This window comes from Pipistrellus kuhlii, unplaced genomic scaffold (genome assembly GCF_014108245.1).
Source record: "Pipistrellus kuhlii isolate mPipKuh1 unplaced genomic scaffold, mPipKuh1.p scaffold_m20_p_7, whole genome shotgun sequence".
In the NCBI taxonomy this organism is placed as follows: domain Eukaryota; kingdom Metazoa; phylum Chordata; class Mammalia; order Chiroptera; family Vespertilionidae; genus Pipistrellus; species Pipistrellus kuhlii.
The window spans coordinates 63,216,799-63,233,666 of NW_023425573.1; the positions used below are offsets into that span (position 1 = coordinate 63,216,799).

Below are 16,868 nucleotides of genomic sequence, written 5' to 3' on the forward strand. Positions count from 1 at the left end.
GCTTGCCTGCCTGCCTGAATGCCCATAACTGCTTCTGTTTGCCTGCCTGAGTACCCCCTATCCTCTCCCCTGCCAGCCTGATTGATGTCTAACTACTCCCCTGCCAGCCCAATTGCCCCCAATTGCCCTCCCTTGCTGGCCTGGTCACCCCTAACTGCCCTTCTCCGCTGGCCTGATTACCCACAACTAACCTCCCCTGCTGGCCATCTTGTGGTGGCCATCTTTGACCACATGAGGGTGGCCATTTTGTGCGAGGGCATGAGAGTCAATTTGCATATTTCCTCTTTATTATTGTATATAGGATAAGTAACTGGTTAGTTATTAGTACTATTACTTAATTATCAATAGTTTCTCTTCATTAAGATTTTGTTCAGTTCTATGTATTAGAATGAATTACATATCAATTTTTAGCCTTCAAAAAAATCTAAAGGTAAATAATTACTCTAGTTAATACATGACTAGGAATCTAGGACTCAAATCATGTTCTGACTTTAATGCTGAGAAAGGTCATTTTCATGATATAACATTCTTCCCACCAGATCAGAGTCTGATGTGGTCCATCCAAAACTGTAAAGTGAATAATTGTCTAGTGACTCTTATCAATAGGGTCATTGCAACTAAATAAATGTAACCAACTATGTTAAAAAATGTTTGGTAGACTCACTTTTTAATTGCTTTGATTGCTTTTAAAATAAAGCAAAGTTGGTATTTGGACAAAATTCAGAAAGCAACTTATTTTGTTTTTTCTCTAACCTGGATGAGGGAATATAAGTGGAATTTCTAGAGCAAGACTACCAGAATCCATAACCGGGGCTTAAGAATGATTCTGAAAAGGGATACCTTACATATGCCTTTTATCGTAGAGATTTGAGTTCTCCTCATTTATGATCCACAAACAGCAACCAGTCTGTCAAGACTGCAGACTGTGTTCAACATCACTAGTCATTAGGGAAATGCAATTAAGTCACAATGATATATTACCTCATGACTGTTAGCATGGCCATCATCAAAAAGAAGGTAACAAATGCTGGTGAGCATGTGAAGAAAAGGGAACCCTTATGCATTGTGGGTGGGAATGTAAATTGGTATAGCCAGTATAAAAAACAGTCTGTAGGATCCTCAAAAAAATTAAAAATAGAACTAGTAAATGGTCTAGCAGTTTCACTTCTGGGAATATATCCCAAGGAAATAGAAACACTAACTGAAACAGATAGATAACCTGTACTTCATGTTAAAGTAGTGTTACTTATAATAGCCAAGACATGGAAACAACTTAAGTATCCATTGACTAATGCATGCACAAAGAAATTGTGGTATATGCACAATGCCAATAGGTTATTGGAACTCCAAAAAACGATCTATAACAAAACAATATTACCATAGGCTAATTGATATAAACAAGAGTTAGTATCGTACACATCTTGTCATCATTATCATGAAATGAGATTGAATAAAACATAACTTGAGGGCCTGTTGTATTATCCAACCACAAACACACATACACACAAAATAAAAATAAAAAAATAACCGAGGAAACCATACCATTTGTGACAGCATGAATGGACCTGAGAGCAGTATTATAAGTAAAATATGTCAGATAAAGACAAAAACTGTATGATCTCAGTAATATGTGGAATCTTTTTAAAAAAATCTGTTTTATTATTTGTTTTTTTTACAGAGAGGAAGGGAGAGGGATAGAGAGTTGGAAACATTGATGAGATAGAAACATCGATCAGCTGCCTCCCACACTGCCCTCCCAATGGGGATGTGCCCACAGCCAAGGTACATGCCCTTGACCTGAATCAAACCTGGGACCCTTCAGTCTGCAGGCCGATGCTCTATCCACTGAGCCAAACTGGTCAGGACTATATGTGGAATCTTAAAAAAAAAAAAAAAAAAAAAAAAAAATCTAACTAACAAGCAACAAATCCTTCAAACTCATTAAAAAAGATCAAACTTGTGGTTACTAGAGGCAGAAGGTAGGCAAAAGGGGAATTAGAGGAAAGTATCAAAGTTATAAAATTTCAGTTATAATATAAATAAGTACTAGTAATATACAACATGGCTATGGGTAACACTGTTTGGTGATATATATCAAAGTTGTTAACAGAGTAAATCCTAAGAGTTTTCATTACAGGAAATTGTCTTCCTTTTTTCTTTTTAATATATTCATAGAAGAAGATATATGTTAGCTTAACCTATTGCAGTACAGAAATAACTCCCAACTGGAATAAATTTAGTTCTCAACCAAGTTGTTCATGGAAAAAAATGTCTAGGTTCTTGACCAAAACTTCCATTTTCAATCTGACAACACTTTCATGCTGATACCTCAGCTTGACAAAAAACATCTCTAGGCAGCAAACAATGATCACAGACTATTGAAGAGGTAAAAACAAAACAACAACAACAAAACCTGTTGTTGATTTATATAAACAAGCAGATAGCCAGTGATATGTGAAAGAGTGAGGACACCTCCTTCTGACCTGAAAGATACCCCTGGAACAAGTGCTGAAAGTGATTCATTTAAGGCTAGTAGGAGGCGGTTCAATGAATTTAAGAAAAGAAGTGTTTATTTATAGGTTAAACAGTATACTAGCTATGAACTATATATAAGGACGGTGAAAACAGGGAGTCATTTGTGGGCCTGGAATGGATTATTTCAATTTACATTATTTCTAGTGGGGGGAAATGATTCGGTTTTCAAACAAATCACTTCTCCAAGAGTCTTCTGGAAAGAATTAAATTCAACAACTAAGGTTTTACTAATCATTTCACATATGTGTAAATCAATCCATCAAGCTGTGCACCTTAAATTTAGACAGAGATATATGTCAATTATTTCTCAATAAACCTAAAAAAAATATGACAGCCTGTTGGAAAAAGAATTATGAATGAAAAATAGAAGTTGGGCACGTGATGTACAGAGTCTATTGGCAAAAGATGAAATAATAACTACTCCCTCACCCCCCCCAAACAAATTTAAAGCTACAATACAAATTTCTTTTTAAAAAATCACAAATTGGTTTCAGATGTGATACAACACTTTCTAAAACTGCATAATGCCAGTTCAAAATTTTACACTGAAAATCGCATTGCATTGACACACAGTTTTTTTAAATGTCATTATTTGAATGTCTAGCGAGCTAGCTTATTATAGATTTACCTCTTCATAAAGAAAATATGTCATTGGTAATTTGTTTTACTTTATAAACCTTTCTCCTTTCTACCTGGAAGAATAATGTAAAAGTTAAAACAATAATAATAAATTCAAACACAGAACGGAAGTTGCAGGATTCCACTGGGACAAGCTGCAGCTGGAACTGTTGTTTTCAACTGCTGGTGCATCCACGTATTCTACCCATTTTCCGTGGTCGGCAGATGGCTGCCCGTGAGCCACATGCGGCGCTTTGGCCCCTTGAGTGTGGCTCTTCCACAAAATACCAAGGCCTGGGCAAGTTTATTTTGAAGAAGTGGCATTAGAAGAAGTTTAAGTTTTAAAAATTTGGCTTTCAAAATAAATTTTAATCGTTGTACTGTTGATATTTGGCTCTGTTGACTAACGAGTTTTCTGACCACTGCCCTAGCAGAATAGGTTGTACACCTGAGTGCTCATTGAGGAATATTACCCTGGCTGATGGGCAATAACATGAAATGAATTTTCAGATCTACCGAACACTTTGCAATGCAAAGCAACCTGCAGCTTTCCAGATAATCAATATCACTAGAAACTGCAATAACATATGTCATGCAGAGAATATGCTCAAAAACTGTGTTTATGCTATCTCCCATCTTCATGGAAGCCTGGGTTTGCAAATCACTTTTAAATAGATACTGACTCTGGTTTTCTTATGAAAAGAAATTTATATTCCCCAGGTAATTAGAAACCAATGAAATAGACTAGGTATTATATAAACCAACACATACAGATAAGAACATTAATATTATAAATCCATAAGAATTTTAAGCAATAAAAAATAGCATGGTGTTTGCCTTAGGTAGGACTCTAGCTTATAAAAGACAGAAGATCAACACAAACTAGTAGTAAAATACATTGTCTGCCTGTATTCCAAGGAGTAGATGGAGTTGACTTTAGACACAATTTGGACTCAAGTACTCACACATAAGCACCCTATATTCATTTTCTACATTTCTAAGCTCTTCTTTACTTTACTGGTGTCTTCTGAAATGGGTGCTTTCTTCACATTTTAAAACAATGACCCAAGGTAACTTGAGGATATAATATTGATACTTGCAATCTCCAAATAAAAGAATTATTCTCTTTCAGTATCTGTAGATATCCTCCTTATGGCATTAATTAACCATGTTAGTTTATTGACAGACTCATAAATTACCTATATCTATAACCATTTTTACTTCATTCTTAGAAACAGAATCCTAAACCTTAGGTTGATAGATTGCTATCAGGAATAAATCATCACATCTCCCAGCTCCCTTTGTAGCTAGGTGTCATCATGTGACTAACTTCCAGCCATTGAAATGTAAGCAGAAGTGTTATGTGGGACTTCCAGGAAGAGGTTTAAAGAAAGTGTTATTTAAGTCCAATTTACTGATATTTCTTTGTCTTTAATGTTTTTTGTGTTTAGTTATTCCAAAATTATGATTTTTTATATAATTTCGGAGCTTCATTTTATACTTACAATAATCTCTGATTAGTGTGTGTAAAGCAATAAAATATGATAGATTAAGATTTATGTTTTTCATATGGATAGCCACTTGTTTCAGCTATTTAGCTATATGTGCTAAAAAAGGATTTTTCCTTTCTGCATTATACTGGCGAGATCTTTCCCAGGCTGCCCCATGTCCCAAGGGAACCTGCACCCTGATCCAGGACACCCTTCAGGGCAAACCAGCTGGTCCCCACCTATGTACCAGGACTCGATTCTATATAATAAAGAGTAATATGCAAGTTGACCACCACTCCAACACACAAAATGGCTGCCTATATGAAGACACAAGCTGGCCACCACAAGATGGCCATCAGGAGAGGGCAGTTGGGAGAGACCAGGCCTGCAAGGGAGGGCAGTTGGGAGTGATCAACCCTGCAGGGGAAGACAGGGGTGATCAGGACGGCAGAGGAAGGACATTGGGGACAACCAGGCCTGCAGGGAAGGGCAGTTGGGGCTACTAGTCCTGCAGGGGAGGGCATTTAGGGGCAATCAGGCTGGCAGGGGAGCAGTTAGGCATCAATCAGGCTGGCAGGGGAGTGGTTAGGAGGTGATCAGACTGGCAGCCAGAAGCGGTTAGAGGAAATCAAGAAGGCAGGCAGGTGAGCAGTTGGGAGCTAGCAGTCCTAGATTGTGAGAGGGATCCCAGATTGGAGAGGGTGCAGGCTGAGCTGTGGAACACACACCCCCATGCACGAATTTTGTGCACCTGGCCTCTAGTAATACTATAATGGAGCTGAAAAATTCCTATTACCTAATGTTAGAGTGCAACACACTACTCAGGTGTTTGTAGTGATGTAGATATAAACTAATATACTGCTCTGGCTGTCGTAGGAAAGTATAGCACATACAATTATAAACAGCTTATAGTACTTGATAGTAAACAACTATATTACTGGTTTCTATATTTATTATATTATACTTTGAATTATTATTTTAGAGTGTACTCTTTCCTCTTATATAAAAAATATTTGTTGTAAAACAGTTTGCCATGCTACACTGGCAGCAGCCTCATAACATATCCTATTTACTACTATATTGGTTAATTGCCTTACTTTCTCTTGGGCTTGACTTTATCTTCTGTAGTTTTGTACAGTAATGTGTTGTGCAGTCTGTAGTGTAAGAGCTATAGGCTCTACCATGTAGCTAGTTTTGCAGTAAGTTTTACCATCTAGGTTTGTGAAAGCACACTCTATGATTACACACTGACAAAATTGGCTAATAATTCTCAGAATGTATCCCTATTAAATGGTGCATGACTGTGCTATATCTGCTTTCTCTATATTTCCAACACCCAGAGTGAAATAATACACTTTCCAATGCTGTTTAACAATGTGAATTAAGAGAAAACTCTGTATATTATGAACAGTTTATATTAATTATACTAGAGTATTATAATATGGGATTACATATATTCTGCAATTAGTTTTATGGGCCATTGATTTTCAATCTTGGCTGTTCATTGGAATTACCAGGCTAACTTTAATACAAATACTGATGTTTGGGCTCTATCCCAGAGACTCTGATTATATTGATATGACAAATGGAATGACAAGGGTTTTTTAAATTCCCCAGGTGATTTTAATGCAGAGCCAATTTGAGAACCACTGCTTTAGACCCTGCATTTTCCTATTAAAATATCATATATATGTGTATATACTGTATATACATATATATTCACATATACACATATATATGTGTGTGCCTTCTAACATGTCTAAAATATTTTAAATATGATATAGTTTGTATGTGTAATTTTAATTAATAATGTTATGGATCCAAAAGTTAAATAACTTGGAAACATAAAATCTGAATAACCTTACATAAGGCAATTAACCTTTCCACGTTACTGTTTCTGAGTGCTCTAAGTGAACATCTTAGAAATAAACTGTAACTTGTTCTTAAAAGATAACTACAGAACTCTTTCAAACACAAAATATGATACAAACGTTTAATCAACAACAACAAAATACAAATAGGATTTAGGGTGAGAAACTAAAAACAAACAAAAAAAAACAAAAAAAACCCAAACATAGATTGTATTGATACTCGGTACCACTTGTTAACCTTTGCAGTCATGGAGAATTGCTTGGAGCCAATGTTTTAATATTAGGTCACCATTATCTGTTTGTCTGATCCAGTCTGATTTTTCTTACATTATATATTTTAAAACTTTAAAACAATATTTAAAAATAATGAAAGCAGCCCTGGCCAGTGTGACTCAGTTGGTTGAGCATCATCCCATGCACCAAAAAAAAAAAAAAAAAAAATGTTTTGACTCTCAGTCAGGGCACATACCTTGCTACTCAGTGTGTTTCATAGACCAAGAACAATGTTATCACTAAAGAGCTTGTTAGAAATCCAGATTTACTCAATCATTATCTCTATTTTAGCAGAATTCCCAAGTGATTTATAAGTATGTATGTTAAAATTTAAGAAGCACTATTTTAGACTATGTACAATTAGATATTATTCAAAGAGATTTTTAAAATACATGATCTAAACATTAAATAAATTCTATTATGTGCATTCTGAAACTGGCTCATATGGACATAGATTTGCTGTAAAAAGCACTAAATCAGGAATAAAGGCATACTTTTTTATATTGGCTGTGCCATTTAATGGCAGTGAAAATTCATCAAGTTCATAAACTTCTAAGAGTCTCTGTTTTGTCATTTGTAAAATGAAGAGCGAGTTAATACCTCTCCTGATACTCATTGAGATTGTTTAGATGTTCCAGTGAGATGGCACTTTATTAATTGACAAGGTTTGTACATTGTGCACTATTATGATTTATGAAATTGGAGCGGCTGACTATAGGTAGATTATGAATAAGAGCTCTTTGGGGAGAAAGACAAGATGACAGCCTCAGAGTTTGATTGATAACCACCTCCTTTTGCTGCTTTATAGCATAAATAGAAGGTGGCATAGGGAGGGAGGGTTCTAAAGAGAAGGGAAGTTTTGGATAATTTTGATGTTCATTTGTTTTCGTTAATTGGTGCTTTGTGTTGAGTTTGTAGGGGTGATCCAAACAATTGCTTTGTGATTAGCCTGTGATGAAAATATGACCTATAACAACATAAAACAAGACAGAAAGATGAATTATATTCATTATCTGCCTTCAATTTTCCTAGGGAATACTTCTGAGTTAGAATTTAATCAAATTCAGAGGAAATGTTATATGCCCTAGAATCAGCCTGGAAGTGAGGATATTGTGAGGGAGGCTTTCATGGAAGTCAACAATGAAAACCCTAGTTCTTTCTATTACAGATAAGAAAACGTGTGGACCCCATGAATTCCAGTGCAAAAACAACAACTGTATTCCAGATCACTGGCGGTGTGATGGCCAAAATGACTGCAGTGATAATTCAGACGAAGAAAACTGTAGTAAGTAACACTTTCCTGAGAATGTTAAGAGCCAGCAGCCTATTCAGAATGCCAGATAGCATTTTTTAGCTCCTTGAAGGTATGAATAGGAACCTCTCTATCCTGCAGCTCACATTTTTATACATATATTCACATTTGGACAAGAATATTCAGACTAAATTGACCTGAATTTCAAATGGTAAAATTTTTGAAACGCTTACCCTGGGAGTTATTTTCTTATAGTTATCAGAATTGGTATGAAAGTGTCATGAGGCTTAATGCACCTCATTAGCATGCAGTGAAGGAAGCACTTGATGCATGCTCATACAAAGAGCTGAGTGATATGGAGACAGCACAAAACATACCATTCTTCAACGGATGGTATTCATTTCATTTCAGTCACAAATTCTTTCCCATTACAAATCCACCCATGAGCTTCTTTCAGGGAAATTCATTTATTCTCTCCGGAGTGGTGAACACCATATTTATTCAGGATGCTTTTCTCTGAAAACAGAAAAACACTATTATCATTATCTGCCTTCTGCATTTCTATGTAGTAAATCCAAAACATAATAATTATCCAACAAATTTATTTTCTAAGAAGTATGGGGATATGTAAAATAGTGACAGTATTTCTATATTCTAGCATTAATTTCTGAATATATTTCTTACTGGTACTTTCTATATAATCATGTAGAACTATATAATCATGTTAAACATAAGATAATAGAATTCTATTGATTAAATATTTATATTCTACTACTTCTAAAAAGGGTTTGATGATAAAATAATGTCTACTTTTATAAACGGGACTATGAGCATTCATTTCCCAAGACAAAGGAAACAAAATTGGAATTATTATATTATGGTAAAGCATAATGTTTTATTATGTAAGAGCATACAGTTAGTAGAGTTACAGCCATAATAAAACAGTTAGCTATTCAGTTTGCAAAACATCAATTAATCTTTTGAATAACTTTCAAAACTTAACCTGACCAGTGTTTGAGTATCAGGTACATTAAGTATGAATGGAATTTTATTACTATGGTCTTTATTACTATGGAATACTCTGAATACAGAAATATTTATTGCTCCCTCTTCACATAGATGTCTCCCAACTGATCATACTCTTTAGAAATGTAGAAAGCATGGCAGAGATTCATTTGAGTGTTCTAGATTCCTTAAATTGGTCATTAAAAAAATCTTTAAATGGCATGTTCTCAGATTCTGTCCAGTGAAATCAAAATTTAATGGAGTAAGGTAGGTAGGTAAAGGAGAGCAAGCACAGAAAAAGTTTTGTATACACTTTCTATTTAATTTATTTGTATATAAGAGCTTAAATATAACAGATAACTACTTAGTTTGAGATACATTTAGTTTTGATTACAGTATTTTCCGGCGTATAAGACGACCTTTGAAATGTAAAAAAGTCAACCGAAAATCGGGGGCAAATGACCAAAATTGCACAAAAATTACCTGCAGATCTTGATGGCAAAGTAAGTCTTTTCTTTGAAGTGAGGGGTAGTCTTATACAGCGAATATAGCCTAAACCTATGTTTTAACTGTAAAATTAGGGGGTCATCTTATACGCCGGAAAATACTGGGTATATATACTATACCTGAGAGAAAATGCCCTATGACTGACGATATTGAGAGCAAGAGAGGAAAGATGGGAAAGCAATATTGGAGGTTAAATCTTAGAAAAACCTTTGTTCCAATGTGTGAGATGTTAGGTTAGTGCTCTTAATGAAAAAAGGAGGGGAAGAACTGAGTGTTGCCATGCGTGCTTCTGAGTATTGGGGCTTCCTGAGTGGCTGAGTGTTGGGGCTTCCATTTTGCTGACATTTGCAGCCTTTGACAAAAGAAAACAAGAAGGAACACTGCTTCTCACTTGTCACAGTAAAAACTTCATGGTAAATCATTGTAGCCACGGAGATCTTAGGAAAAATCAAGAGAGGTGGTTGTGATATCAAGCATTATACTGTAAAATGTTCAATTCTGTGTGATTCTCTTCAGGTCCTTTTCATTTTGAGCTCGTGACCTGAGACAAGTAATGTTCAGTAGAGAGATGATAGAGAAATATAATAAGCATATTAGAGTAGTGACATGGAAGAAAAGAAAGCATACACATGACAAGTATAAGAGTTGGGAACATGTTAAATATGTAAAAATACATAATAGGAGGATCAAGGGATCTAGATAAAAAGTGGTGGTTGTAGATACCATTGTGACTAGGCCAGAAAAAATGGGGTTTTAAAGATTGAAAATGCCAGCAGTTTTACATAGAGAATCCGGTCTATGAAGAATGAAAAAATAATCTACCTAATAAAAGAGTAGCATGCTAATTGACTGTACCTTCATGGTGCCCACCAGTCAATCAGGAGTGAGTATGCAAATTAACCCAACAAGATGGTGGGTTAATTTGTATATGCAGGCCCTCAGTGGCTAAGGGAGGGGTAGGACACTTGCGGAGTTCTGTATCACCCCAGCCACTCCAGGCCTCTGGGTAACATGGGAAGGCAGAAAAGTGGCTTCTGGCCAAAGTGAAGGAGGTGTTGGCAGCCAGGGGAAGGAACAGCCATTCTTGCAAGAATCTTTATGTATTGGGCCTCTATACAATATATCTATAGGATCACCAAGAGATTAGTCTTATATTGATAGAAGACAGACTTAGAAAATAATACTGTTGCTGTATTAAAATGCTATCAAGGTATTTCTAATTTCCTGTTATATATTGAAACTATTATAATTTTGTATGTGTAATTATAATAAAATTGATATCATTATACATATTTAATTACTACATATTATAATTACTATCTATATATTTTAATTATGAGTTTATATTATACTACACAATTATGTATATGATTATATATATATATATATATATATATATATGACAACAATATACCTAAAAGAGAAGTGGTATGTTATTATCATATTTTTGTAAGCTAATATTTAGTGAAACACACTCAACAGAGATAATGAATCAGCTGTATAATTAAAAACCAACAATTTTTTTTTTTTTTTACATAATAGCATTCTATCAGCCAATACTTCCTGTATTCCATTGCCTCATTTATTTATCACATTTATCTTAAATGAGAGGCCTGATGCACAAAGATTCATGCAAGATTGGGCCTTTCTTCCCCTAGCTGCCAGCATTGCCTTGGCTCAGGCCCAGAGCCGCCTTTCCACCTTCCCATGCTGCACAGACACCTGGAGTGCCTGTGGTGGTGCAGAACGCGTGTAGTCGCCATGGCGCAAGTGTCCCGCCCTACCTCCCGCCACTCAGTGCCTATGTATGCAAATTAACCCACCATATTTGTTTGGTTAATTTTCATACTCACTCCTAATTGGCCGGTGGGCATTGTGAAGGTACAGTCAATTTGTATCTTTCTCTTTTATTAGTATTTATTTAATAGCTGGAGTTGGTCTAGAGTGGTGCTATGATCTAAATCAGGCGTCCTCAAACTTTTTAAAGTGGGGGCCAGATCATGGTCCCTCAGAGAGCTGGAGGGCCGGACTATATGAACTACTAATTCCTACTGTAACACCTCGGCTGCGCTCACTGCCCAAAAAACCTGGTGGGCCGGATCAGACTCCTCTGCGGGCCGCATGTGGCCCACGGGCCGTAGTTTGAAGACGCCTGATCTAAAGCCTAGCAGAATGCCTGACACATATCCTGTATAATAAAAGTGAAACATGTAAATTGACCATACCTCCACTATGCTCACCAACTAATCAGGAGTGAGTATAAAAATTAGCTTGACAAAGATGGAGGGTTAATTTGCATACACAGGCACCTGGTGGAAAACAGAGTGGGAGAGCCGGCATTGATGGAGCTGCTTGGGGAACTTGGCTCCCTAAGCCACTAGATTAGGGGTGTCGAACTCAATCAGAGAAGGGGCCAAAATCTAAAATCCAGCCTAAATCGCGGGCCGAATGGTTTATTGAACAGTCATAAATTGTCATTGTGATGGAAACGCAGCGGAGTGCAGTGATGACAGCGCGGTGCGGGCCACATTGCAAGGCCTGGCAGGACGGATTTGGCCCGTGGGCCTTGTGTTTGACACATGTGCACTAGATGGAAAGCAGAGTGAGAGCTGATGGCTTGGAGGACTTGGAAGGGCTGGAGGCCATGGGATGAAGACTGATCAGGAGGGGAGCATGGGGAGAACCAGGAATTCTAGAAATAGTAGTTCTGGTGGCAGCCCCTGGACAGAAATCAGAAGCCCAGAGTGTGGGGAACACCAGGAATACTGGGAATCATAGTTCTGGTAGCAGTCGGATCTCCTGGACACTAGAGCAAAGTGAGCCTGGAGGAAGTTACTGTGGCGGTGGGGGATGGAAGGAAAGTGAAGGTGAGAGACATCAGTAAAATCAGAGTGTCAAGGGAAAATTAAAGGGAAGATATCCCAAAACTTCCAGGAAATCTCCACCAATGAAGAAAAAAAAAAAAGCCTCTATTATTCTGTGAGCAACCAACCAAACTGGTTTGGGGTCTCAGACAATTCACTAATATGATTCCAAAGACAGACAGAAACTCCCGGGTTGGAGAGGGCTCCTCAGAGGGCTCCTAGGTGAGAGAGAGTCCAGGTCAGGCTGAGGCACCCACTGCCCATGCACAAATCTTCATGCACCGGGCTTCTAGTTTATAATATTACTACTGTATTCTTACTTTTTTAAATTTTTATACAGAATATTTTATTCATGTGTTTGATATCTGTAGAGATATCTCTGTCCTTATCTTTATATTTGTCTCTGTGTTCTTACTGAACCACAATAATTCCTAAGGGATAAGGCCTGTATCTAACTCAGTTTGTACACTCTTAGCAGAGTATAAACAAATGGACATCTTGCACATTTCAATAATAATAAGACAGGAGAGAAGAAACCCATTATCAGTCAGCACAAGGCCTAAGAAAAATGTTTGTGTAAAAACATACAAAAATTTCTATTTTGGAATTATGCTAAATAACCCTTTTGTTTTAATAACTGTATTGTTGATTGTTTTAGGCCTCCCCCGCCTCCCAAATTATCACTACTCGTTCCAAATCAACCCAAATGAGATGAAAAGGCTTTTTCTTTTTTAACATGAAAAAGAACAACAGTAGTACGGTCTATTTCATTTCTCTCCACTTCTCATCTTTCCTTACTGATCATTATCTTTTTTAGTCCAAGAGGCAAAAATATTTGTTATCTTGCCTTTGCATTTTTATTTTTTGTTGCAGTTTCCCCTTTTCTTTAAATAAGAAAACCAATATAATCTCATGTCTAAATTGAAAGACATAGATTTTACAAATTAGTAATGTATTTTTAAAGTTGCTTTTGGACTTCTTTGTTGATGAGTCTGCTTTAATGAATTTAATTTTTAAAACTGTGTTGGAAACACTCTAGGCATAGATGTGGGAATAGTTTAAATAGTAGTGGAGCCATTAACTACCAACTATATTTTGTATTTAACATGCTTTCTACTTTCTTATTTTTGCATGAGATAGTGTGTTGTTATTTCATCATCATTTGCTGATCATTTCCCTTGTTAAGTTTTCAGCAGGGACACTTTGCTTAAGCAATTATTTCTGCTCTTAAAAACAAGAACATTTTATTGTCATTGAAATTATTTCACAATCTAGATAAACAATCTGAAATATTTGAAAAAATCTCAACATCTATACTATTTTTATCAGTAGCAAATGGAATATATATAGCATGTATTCCTTCAAAGTAATTTATGTACAAAAAAGTTCCTCATATCTTTGCATTATTAGGAACTAACAATTCAATAGATGTAAAAATGCCAAGTAATTTGATCAACTTGATTAAAATTTATATATAGAGAAAAGCTGTCTGCCTTATTTGAATTTCTAGTACTTTCACACTGAATTTATATCAGAAGATTATTTGTATAACATGTCAGTTATACTAATTATATTCTAAGAATTCTCCTTTGATGCTTACACCCAAATTCCTATAACTTTCTAACTTACCACAAAGGGTTTATGATAATACTAGAGGCCTGGTGCACGAAATTTGTACACAGGTAGGATCCCTAGGCGTGGCCAGCAATCAGGGCCAATCAGGACCTTCCATCTGGTGGCTGGGACCTTCTTTCCCTGGCTGCCAGCTGCTGGCTGGGGCTTTCATTTGTTCTGTGCTGGCCCTGGTGGTCATCACGTGTCATAGCGAACAATCAAACTCCTGGTCAGTGAAACTCCCCAGAGGGTACACTTTGCATATTAGGCTTTTATATAGATAGATTTGTTGCCTAGGATAGGAAACCTCTATGACAGCTAATAAAGTACAATATTTCTACAATAATAATTATGATGATGTTGAAAATTGCAAGTGCCTGCTTTATGACAACCAGAGTTGTAAACATTGTATAAATAGTAACTCATTTTAGTGGGTAGTATTTCTCAACATTGGGCACTTAACTTCCTTTCCGTAATCTACCTGACCCTGGTGGGAGGTAGGCCATGTCTATGAAGAAATAATTTACTTTGATGATGGTGGATAAAGGTTCTGAACCATGAGCTACATCAAACAATGGTAATAGTAATCCAACAACAACAAAAAAAGGTACCTTTATTTACCTATTGTCTTTTGCCATCTTGATGTGCAATGATAAAGTATTTTGTTTTCACATTACTTAGATGAAGAAGTTGAAACACAGGCTAGGCAGCCATCTTAGTCTTGTCCTCTCCCTTCACCCCCAACCCCCGCCCCAACCTCTTAAATAGGACAAATGGATTTTCTAGATTTAAGTCTTTCTTTCTTTCTTTCTTTTTTCTTTTTTTTTTTTTTTTTTTTTGTTTTTAAGATGATCACTTTTTCTCTTCCCTTCAGAATTTTGCTATTTTATTCAATGCATTCCCCAAGCCTCTTTCTGTCAGCTCAGATCTTATACTGGATCAGAGGTAAAGCTGCCCAAAGCCACACCACATGACCAATAAGAGGTGGTGGCTTAAGAAAAGGGTTCTACTGAAACCAGTTTGGCTCAGTGGATAGAGCATCAGTCTGCGGACTGAAAAGACTCAGGTTTGATTCCAGTCAAGGGCATGTACATGGGTTGCAGGCACATCCCCAGTAGGGGGTGTGCAAGAGGCAGCTGGTCGATGTTTCTCTCTTATCGATGTTTCTAACTCTTTATCCCTCTCCCTTCCTCTCTGTAAAAAATCAATAAAATATATTTTTTTAAAAGAAAAAAAAAAAAGAAAGGGATCCCCCTAAATCATCTGCTAAGAGAGCAAAGGCCAGACCCGCTGCCTTTCTCCTCCGCTAGGAGTACCCCCCAACCCAGGCCTTGGAAAGCTACATTTCCAGAACTACACACTCCCATTCCACCACAACAAAGCTTTCTCAGAGCACACAACACAACACCCTCTTCCCCAGTCCCTATAAGACAGCACTACCAGGCCTGCAGCCTCCCACAACCCTGAGCCCAGATTCCTCAGACCCTCTGGTCCCCTATGGGCACCTGAGCGCTCTGGTTCAGGAGCAGGGGAGTCAGGTGAAGGGAGGTTGAACCCAGGACAATTTTCAAAAGCCTGGGAGAGTCCAGACTTCTGGTAAGCTGAACCTCGCCCACTTACCACCCAAGTCCAGGCTGGCCACTTGAAAGGGTGCAAGTTTCAATGCCGTCTGAAAGAGCTGGTGTTCTCTGCATCTGGGAAGTTGGGAACCAAAGGCAACTCTCAGTCCTCTGGCAATGCTGTCCCTCCTGAATTAGACATACATACCCTGGGATTTCTGTTTTTGTGTAGAGAGAGAGAGAAATGGAGGATGGGGGATGGGGGGGTTGGGGATGGGGATTGTGAGGGAGTAGGGTGTGGTGATTCATGGAGGGAACAGGTAAGGGCCCATTAAAGTCATCTCTCTGCCCAGGACAGAGCTCAGTTTAGGGGCAGCAGTCCTGCCCATAGCTTTGTTGTCAGAGTCCTGTTAGCATGCTGAGCACAAACACACACCCCAAAATCATCGCAACCTAACAGCCCCTTGACAGCCCCAACCCCTTGGCAGAAGGAAGAAGCTTGTCCACAGGCACTCCAGCACCAGGTGTTGTGGTTTGCCTCTGAGGACCATTTTAAAGGCCAGAATGATGATGATCATTAAATAAAATCATTAATAGTATCTTGCTTGCTTTCAAGTCTTTGGGAAAATGAAATTTAAGTTTTTGACCAATCCACTAACATTTATAAGTTGCCTATGGTGAAGCCGGTGTGTGCTCAAAGTGGGGAGGGGCCAGTCTGCCATTTGTGAGGCTGTGGCACCTGCCCGCCCACCCACCTTACTTGCAGATGCAGTTTCCATGACAACGGGCGATGGCCAGGCATGGTTCAAGCCCAGTCCCAGGCACCACTTCCTTGGCCCCTGCGCCAAGCCTCTGGCCAGACTCCTTGCCTGCAGCACCGGCCTCACCCCTTTTGGCATTACTTCTTTGTCCTCCTGGTCCCTAAACCACTGGGACCAGGGGCCAGCCGGTGGCAACAGCTCTTCTTGAGGATCGGGCAGCTTGGCCATGGCTGGCAGTACCTGGGCACAGCAATGGTGGCTGGAGGAATGGAGGAGTGGTGGCTGGACCGGCAGGTGCTTCCTGTTGCTTGTCCTCCTACCCGGGGACTTGGGGCTTAGGAGGCTGCAGTGTATGCACTGCCTCCACTGCTGTCTGCCATGCTCCCCACTTCAGCTCCACCTCCTGTTCAGGGCCTATTGAGCCAGGCTAGCTGGGGGTGGGGTGGGGATGGAGTGAGGGGATGAAGGGTGGGGCGATCAGGGCCTGGATCAGGCTGGTTGGTGGCTGCAGTGCACATC

At 38.2% G+C, this 16,868-nt stretch overlaps 1 protein-coding gene across 1 annotated transcript in view; it reads left to right on the forward strand.

Annotated features, from left to right (window-relative positions):
* The window catches only part of LRP1B (LDL receptor related protein 1B), a 1,573,107-nt gene that overhangs the window by 1,419,179 nt on the left and 137,060 nt on the right, over positions 1 to 16,868 (forward strand). The window contains exon 67 of the mRNA XM_036421500.2: positions 7,956 to 8,072. Coding sequence (XP_036277393.2) covers positions 7,956 to 8,072 — 117 coding nt within the window. The remainder of the gene's footprint in view (positions 1 to 7,955; positions 8,073 to 16,868) is intronic.